Source organism: Liolophura sinensis, chromosome 11, assembly GCF_032854445.1.
Source record: "Liolophura sinensis isolate JHLJ2023 chromosome 11, CUHK_Ljap_v2, whole genome shotgun sequence".
In the NCBI taxonomy this organism is placed as follows: domain Eukaryota; kingdom Metazoa; phylum Mollusca; class Polyplacophora; order Chitonida; family Chitonidae; genus Liolophura; species Liolophura sinensis.
This window is the reverse complement of record NC_088305.1, coordinates 23,861,930-23,870,759: the sequence shown is the minus strand read 5'-3', so window position 1 is coordinate 23,870,759 and position 8,830 is coordinate 23,861,930. Positions and strand designations below refer to the sequence as shown.

General features: G+C 39.4%; 1 protein-coding gene across 1 annotated transcript; it reads right to left on the bottom strand.

Moving 5' to 3' along the window:
- Positions 1-429: 429 nt before the first annotated feature.
- LOC135478216 (glycoprotein-N-acetylgalactosamine 3-beta-galactosyltransferase 1-like) lies at positions 430-6,246 on the bottom strand. The gene is made up of 3 exons (XM_064758488.1): positions 5,919-6,246; positions 1,311-1,963; positions 430-582 (listed from the first exon to the last, which is right to left on the bottom strand). Exons 1-3 carry the CDS (start codon positions 6,244-6,246, stop codon positions 430-432), a joined length of 1,134 nt encoding a protein of 377 aa, XP_064614558.1.
- Positions 6,247-8,830: the final 2,584 nt, after the last annotated feature.

Genomic DNA, 8,830 nt, shown 5'->3' with positions numbered 1-8,830 from the left:
GGGAAGGAAGAAAACATTTATGGAAGCAAATATTTCACTACTCTCTTCTGGTTACAGCGCTTGCAAACATTAGTTGCAGTCATCATTTTAACTCGATTATAAGCTCATATTACCATATCTAAGCCGGTCACGCAAGTATCAACATACACCGGTTATTCAAGAGCTTCTGTTGTGGTCTGATGTCGAAGAAAATCTTTCCTCGTCATCTTGGTGTATGCTTTTCTGTAGCATTGGTTTCAACGCACTTCGCTCAGGACTAGCACTAACTTTGTGGCTGGTACTAACAACGTTATTTATTGTCCTCAGCATCTTAAATTGTTATTGTCTGACGCCTGACACACAACACGTGATCGGAAGTGTTTACAGGTTGATGTGGAATGTGACCACGATGATGAACGGAACTAGGACGTACTGTTTGTCTTTAGGGGACTAGGACGTACTGTTTGTCTTTAGGTTAAGGCTCTGTGATTTGGAGACCAAACCATACGGGCGTAGATGATACACGTAGAACTCCAACGCATACATCCTTTGAGGAGGTATATAGTGGAATGAGATGGCATAGTCACTTATGCTACCCAGGCCCTGGAAATGAAAAAAATACAGATATTTTAGACATATTTTCTAGATTCCCGCTCTGTCCGTTTTTTTTTTTTTTTTTCAACCATAAACATGTCCGTCGCCATGAAGGTGAGATATTCCCTAATGAGACGTTGTGCACCAGTCAGATAAATAATCAGTGTGCGAGTTGCTTAAGCTGACGATATATTCCCATGACAAGCAGGATGCCAGCCGGACATCTACCTCAACAAAACTGAAACCATACCCCTGCGATTTACAGCGAAACCAATATCATTTTGAATAATTCCTTGTTCGTAATTCTCGGCGTAATATGAAATTGTAAGATCGACAGTCCTCTTGCAAACCAAAGTTAGGACAAAAAAGATATATTATACAATATGTAATGAAACGAATATGTTCATTCAGTACAGTCTGTCAATCAGTCAATCCAGGTCCATTAGTCTTCTCAGTTTTCTCTAATAGAAGAATCATTCAATCAGTTCCAGTTTTGGAAGTCTTGTTTTCATACTGTACAGATTTATTTATTTATTTATTTATTTATTTGATTGGTGTTTTACGCGATGCTCAAGAATGTTTCACTTATACAATGGCGGTCAGCACGCCAGATCGACCAGTACTGTTCCAGTGCTAAAGGTTACACTGAGGGAAGCACTTAGTGCTGATTTTAAAATCTCTCCTACGGTGGTCGGTTGTAAGTCAAGATCAAAGAGCCAAACTGGCCGGCTACTTACCGATTTGGCTCCATGAGCATCGTAAATATAGTACCAGTCAGGAAAGCACCCGCGCAGATGCATCTCTGGGTCAAAACAGTGAAAGCGACTCCGTCCGAAAGAATCGTGAGACTTTCCTGTTTTTACACCAAGTTTTTCCATACACTTGCCAATTTCCACGTCTTCCGCTCCACCGTCACTACGGCATTGATTTTGGTCACGTCCTCGAAGGCGTTTTAGTGCCTCTTTACTCAGGACATAGCCCCCTCCTCCGCTAAAATAACCCTGTTTCACAATCGCTTTAAGCAGGTGACCGTAGAACACCGGTTCGTTAGGGTCAACATCCGACAAGAAATAACGCAGGTTCTCCAAGATGACGTAAGTGTCGTCGTCTGCCTTCATGAACCAATCAGCTTCGTCCATGTAGTTATCGGCGATGTAGTTATACGCGCGCATTGTTTTGGCTGTCAGATGTTCCCGCCCTTCGGGTATATTCAGTCCTATTGTCGGAAAGGAGCTATTTGTTACGGAGCTCATAAACAGAAGTTTATTACATCGCCTAGCCCACGTGGCTCGCACGTGAATGGCTTTCTTTTGAAGATTATCTGGTGACGTCATTATCCAACAGAGGACGCGAACTTTGTGGTACAATTCCTCGGCAACTGTGGAATCATCTACAACAAGAAGAAGAAATGTGGTAAATAATAATACTCGTAACGATGAATATTTGCATATTTTATGATTTGTAACATAAAAGTGCATATGAGTTTGTAATGAAGTGTCAATTTTGGTATCGTTATAGATGCTACAGACAACTGGAAATTCATCAACGTTCATTTCGGGCACTTTGGAGCTTCTCATCTCATCTCAACGTCAAAGATGTTTCTGGCGTAAAAAAAAAATTTGTCTTTTGTTTTACGAGACCTTTTTGACACATTGATGCCGAAGGTATAATGAATACCTTGATCAGTGTTGCTGTGGTTTTTTAAAACCTAAAGGATCATTTAAGACATTTTAGATAAATTAATTTAAAGTGAAGTCTGCCAACATATATACATAGAAAAAATGATATAGGATACAGTGATCACAGAGAAATATGTAAAAAATTCTATAAAGTTATAAAAGCCGAGAATATGACGTTCAGCATTGAGAATATGGAACTGACGGACAATTCACTCTGGGTAGCCATGTTGTAGAAGCCGTTGTGAACTTGGCCAATCACTAGCGCTGAAAGCGTCACGTGATAGTTGGCTGTCACGTCAATACACCTATTAGCTCTCGATTGTCAATGTGGTTTCTTATAGTGGACAGACAGACATCGACGTAACAAACCGGATTTTGAGATTAGTTTAAGCTGGGACTAATATAAGTCAAAGGTTTAAGTGTTAAACTGTTGCATTTTGAACCACACATATGAGTAGGGAACTAAGAACGGATGCCAGTGTCACAATGCGTATATGTTGGGCAGGATACTACACTAACTTGTCAAGGTGAGCTGGCAAGAACAGCGCCTCAGGAGGGTCATTGCTTGAAGAAAAATATTGTGACTTTGTATTGTTTTTAGCAAAGTCAGATTTATTACGTAAATATCTTCCCAAAATGAATGAAAGGGTCTGTTGTCACTCAGAAGGTACTGCTATGTTGGGTAAATTCCCTGAAGTTGGTACAGCCAGCTGGGCCAAATGATTACACCCATGTAGGACGAGTATGAGCAGGGTTGCTAAAACACGGCGCCTGTGTCTACGAAGCATCGCCCTGACCTAGCGCCAAACCAAAGGAAACGTCAGCCTTTCGAATACGGAACAGAGTTGATACTCTTTGGTTGGGTATCAGGCGTTTTTGTTCGTGATTTCTCATTGCCACATTATTTAATACCGATGGTACGGGAGAGCTCCTAGGTTTTGTGACGTCACTCTAGGTATCTATAACATGGCAAAATAACGTCACCAAATGAGTGGCTAGGTACTGACGACCATTTGCTATTTATTTTGTTGACAAGTGATATAGAACTTTTCAAATATATTTAGAACATGTCTGGAATACTACTTTATTAACTAATTCTGGTTTAGTGGCTCACTTTACGCTCACTTTTATTTAATGTAATGATTTCACAAATCCATATGTCTACAATGCAAACATGTAAACACATGCTTGTTTGATTTATTTATTAATTTGATTGGTGTTTTACGCCGTACTCAAGAATATTTCACTTATACGACGGCGGCCAGCATTATGGAGGGTGGAAACCGGGCAAAGCTCGGGGGAAACCCACGACCATCCGCAGGTTGTTGCAAGACCTTCCCACGTACGGCCGGAGAGGAAGCCAGCATGAGTTGGACTTGAACCCACAGCGACCACGTTGGTGAGAGACTCCTGGGTCATTACGCTGAGCTAGCGCGCTAACCAACTGAGCCACAGAGGCCCCCATGCTTGTTTGATGGCCTTGCTTTCAGTTTGCAGTATACCGATTTATTGCATGTCATCGTTAGGAATTTGACGTTACCGTCGCATCATTCGATGACACCGCGTCTATTTTCCGTGTACATACCCTTGTTCCATTTATACAAAAAAATTCCACGAGTTTTACTATCTTAAAAGAAAAGACACCAGGCTAACTGCATATATGCATTGATAAAGTTTCCCAAATGAACCCTAAAGAGCATGCTTTTTCATTTTTGCGATGTTGCATAATTGAATTATCGCATTTAACACATCCCAAAGCCTTGTTGGAATTCCAGATATAAAATAGATTGATGGAGTGTGTTTCCATCCCTGGTCCTGAATGACTCAAGTCATATCATGTGCTGTCTTTTCTATTAAAGTTTTGTTTCAAATTTCCTTATCGATGACTAAATTTCGTTCTTTAGTTGAATTAACTGATGTTTAGTGTATAATAAATAGGTTATTATACGAATACAAACTTATGTGTATTCGTTTAATCTTTGCAAGCTCGTTTACGTTTGGGCGCCACTCAAAAGTAGTACTATATGGTATAAGCGCGGATTCATTCAATAACCTATAAGTGTACCTTATTAGTGAAAGACGAGAGTTAAGCTGTGCAAACACGAAGACGATCTTCGTCCCCATATGTCCCCATAAGCTGTGATACTCCGGGGCCACTTTCACAAAGCGGCGTACGACATTCTTTTTATCGTCGTAGGATATTTTGCACGTCGCTATTAACGTACCATTGTCCTGTATGTGCGATATTGTACAAGTACGACATCTTTGTGAATGTGGCCCCAGGAATTCACAAATCTGCTTCCCAAAGACGGGTTTGAACCCACGCTTTGTGTGCCCGATGGCGATTGAACAAGCGCCTCTAACCACTACATCACGACCTGCTATACCCTATCAGGAGAATGGTTGACATGTGGCGCTATAGGATACCGTGCCCGTGATTGCGGCTACGAAACAGCCATAAAACCTTGGTCCAATAACCAATGCTGTGAACTCAGCTGTGAGTAACTAACTGTTTGGATAGGATGCGTCAGTATCTGAATGTTATGATAACAGTGCATGCCTCACATTCAGCGTGTCAAAACATCTGACCATCAACAGCCCTTGCATAGAAATACCCATGAGGGGTGAACTTTTAACCTGAACTGCAGAAACTAGTATTTCCAATGTCGACGACAACATAAGAGGTAGTCTCAGGGCCCAGTTGTCTTAAGCCCGGTATTAACTATAGTCCAGACTAAATCCCCATTTGTTTTGTGTTATAATGGGACTGGTATTAAGATTTAAGCTTGACTTAACCTTAATACACTTCCTCACAACTGCCCCCTGAAGCTTTCAATCCTAGAAAAGACAAGGTTGTTATCAGTACGGCGTAAAATCGTGAAGTCCGGCTTTGATTGTTCAAAAGTGTATCAAAAGATACGCCAGGCTTAAATCTTAACACCACTTTTGTTCTAATACAAAGTCAATGGAGAGTTAGTCTGGACTAAAGTTAATATCGGGCTTAACTGCTAATACACTTCTGAAATACTGGGCCCTGGTTGTCCAGACAGGAAAACACGCAGACTCACATTGAGCTCGTCTGACAAACATTGAGCTCGTCTGACAAACATTGAGGTCATCTGACAAACCTTGAGATCGTCTGACAAACATTGAGATCGTCTGACAAACATTGGAGGTGAACAATTATTGTAATTTCTTTATGATCTGTACATTTTAAGCTTCCGTAACAACCCGCATGTATCTCGATCTAAAACCGTTCATTTTGATATGTTTAGCTAAATGGCGACTTAAAAAAAAACAGAAACAAGGAAAAAGTTATACTTATACCCTTATACTACATGTATTTTTTAACAAATCTCTCTATTCCACTCTGAAGCCAGTATTTCTCGCGCGATTAACGACGATGCCGTCAATACCGCTCAAATGAATATCCACGCATATGGTAGAATATAAAGAACAAGTAGCTGATATAACATGATAAATAATATCGGCCTTCGTAATAACAAGCGTCGTGTAACAAGGTGACACTGGACACTCTAAGTACGAACAAAAATGTAATTAATCTTCTCTGATAAGTTTTACACTACTTTCTCTTAAGATTCTTTTCTTGTGATTAACGCAATAACTTCATTGTTAATACAGAAGAAAACGGAATAAAACACTCACCATTGTGCGCAAGCGCATCTTTAAAATGGAATTCTTTGTCTGGGCCTCCCAGTTTGTCGAGTTCTTCGTGCGAATGAATGCTCTGTGGGAATCGATTAGGGCCTTTCAGATTGTTTGCTCTTTCATTTGGAAACAAAATATGCTCATCTATGTTGAGACCTCTAGTTTTATCCACGTCCGAACCGAGTTCAGAGCCATAGGAGGCGTGATAGACAATCTTGGGCAGTGTTAATTTCAACGACGAGTAAGTAGTCAAAGTGAATGCAATAACTAAGCCCAATGATAGTCCTAACCCAAAAAACACCGTCGTCCTTGACGAGGGAGCCATGATACGAAAATGTCTTTGTGTCAAAGACACTGATTGGTGAATTCCACCGGAAGTGCTGAGAGATGTTTTACGTCATTCGTGAAGACCAGACCGTTAGCAAGTTTCCCCGGAATAGTCGCCTTCGGCAAATTGCCTCGATTCTCCTGTTATCAGGTTCTAAAAATATAAAACAGAACTTTTACAAATTCTACAAAGATTGTTCATTAACATGTAATATCATACCATTGCCATGCTTTCGTACACTTTTATAATTTGCATGATATAGGCAACATGTTCTTATATTAAAATAAACCTCACTATAAGGAAAAAAATCTAAATTTATATAACGACATTTGGCTTTAAAGTTACCTTCAATTCTAAATGGATATTCTTGAGTACGGCGTAAAACACAGATCAGATAATTAAATAAATCAATCCTAAATGAAACCCTTTGTGCAAGACGACCATGCAAATAAGGACGTGGAACGTTTGCTGTAGGCTATATCATAACGCAGTATGTGTTTTGTAAATACAATAAAATTCATAAAACATCATTTACACCATATGTGTAAGTATTCCTGAATGCAGAACAAAAATAGTTTTGAATAAAAGTTGAACAAATGAATAAATCATAAATACTTATATTGTATATCAGATAAAAAAATTGTTAAGGGCTAATTTTAAGGACATTACGCTGTTCAAATTCGGGGCTATGCGCTTGGGTTACTTAGCTGTCTTCATTCATTCATTCCATACTAATACATACATGTTAATTTGAGCCACAATCACTACACATGTGCAACAAGTACACACGTGTAGCCATTTGAGGAAACTTACGACCATTAACAGGGTGCTACGAGGCCTTTACGTACGTGGCTTCTACACGCTTGCTATTTATTAAATGCATTATTCGGAGAATAATTAAATATAAAATAAATTCATAAAAAAAGGAATACACCAGCAGAGGAAACCGTTTATACTAGTCTGTTTCGATTTGCGCACGTAAATTAAAATTACTCACTGAATGTCGGCCGAAACACGCCTAGATGATGTTGAATGCAATCCAACTACTACTAAGTTGTAACGCTTGAGTGGTTCACGGTGTGAAAATCTATTGAACACTTGCACTCAAACAGCCATTCGAAGTGCTTCCACGTGTTTGTAAGCAAGATTATTAACTGATTATGGACCGTCATGAGGGCCAGTGTCTGATAAATCTCCGCTATGTCACTTTTTTTTTCGACGACAGGTGTTGTTCCACCATGCAGTGTTAAGCTCGACAAATGAAGAAACAGTGGGACTCTCCATCTGTTGCCATAGTCAACATTCTCTGTTAGTGACATTGCAACACGAGTATTCCAATTCACTATTCAATCCCACAGTGTATATATGGATCATTACCCTATGTCCATACATGTATGTGCTCCCAGCTTGACAGTGACATTTAACAAACCTTTTGTATACATCAGGTGAATATATTTGTGAACATTATTGCAAGGATATATAGGACCTTGACTTCACCTGAGGTTACGAGTTAGAATTCATTCTCTGGCAATTCCCATGTCGTAATTTGCGGGATATTTTAACGGAATTTTGTACTACAGACAAGTAAGAAATGACAGGCTATAGTTCGCTAATCGTTGACACAGATATACCGTAGACTTCCTTTTTGAATATACATGTAGTGTCCACGGATGCGTGATTTTTCTACAGTAGCGACAAATGTCTGGGAACGAATAATCAGACGATTTTTGTGAAATTATCAACTATATGTCCTCTTACACCAAGTGCACGGAAAACTAACACAATACTTTCCACATAATGATAATAAACTGGCATAACTTTCGTTTCCTGCATTCTGAAAAATACGTACATCCCAAGTAGGTTATCTAGCATATAGCTGACGCCTACTTATAAGGCCGTCTGAAATCATGGACCGACTTGTAGGCGTTTCAATGCGTAACTGTTACAGTTCAGCTCAATAAAAATATCATTTCATCATTAAGCGCATCGACTCGAGAACACGTTCCGTTCTAACAAATGTAAAAGAATATTTGTTTTGTAGAAACACTGAAAATGTTAAAAATATTTCCTGGCGTTTGTCGATTTAAAATACAAGCAGAGATGTCTATGATGATAAACTTATATGTAGGTATTTCCAAGCATATAGCTCTTGTAGTTCGTTTATTAAAAATATAATACACTTATTACTAAGTATATTTATTCCACTCGTATATAACTCGTTCGAGAAGGTCTGTCAACAACATTTTCCCCTGGGTTTCCCTCGGGCTTTGCCCAGTTTCTACCTACCATAATGCCGGCCGCTGTCGTATAAGTGAAATATTCTTGAGTACGGCGTACAACACCAATCAAATAAATAAATAAATATAACTCGTTCAGCGCTAACAAATGTAAAAATACAGTTAAAAAATGTCAGTAATTTCACGGGGTCAGTGGGTTTTAAAATTATATAACCACCGAAGTATATATGTTTACTTTAAACACGACTCACGCCACATTGGCTTGTTAAGAGCGGAAACATGGCTGCCTATGGTGTGTCGCGGTCATTTTGTGCAGATACTGTTGACTTGTACGGAGGTCATGT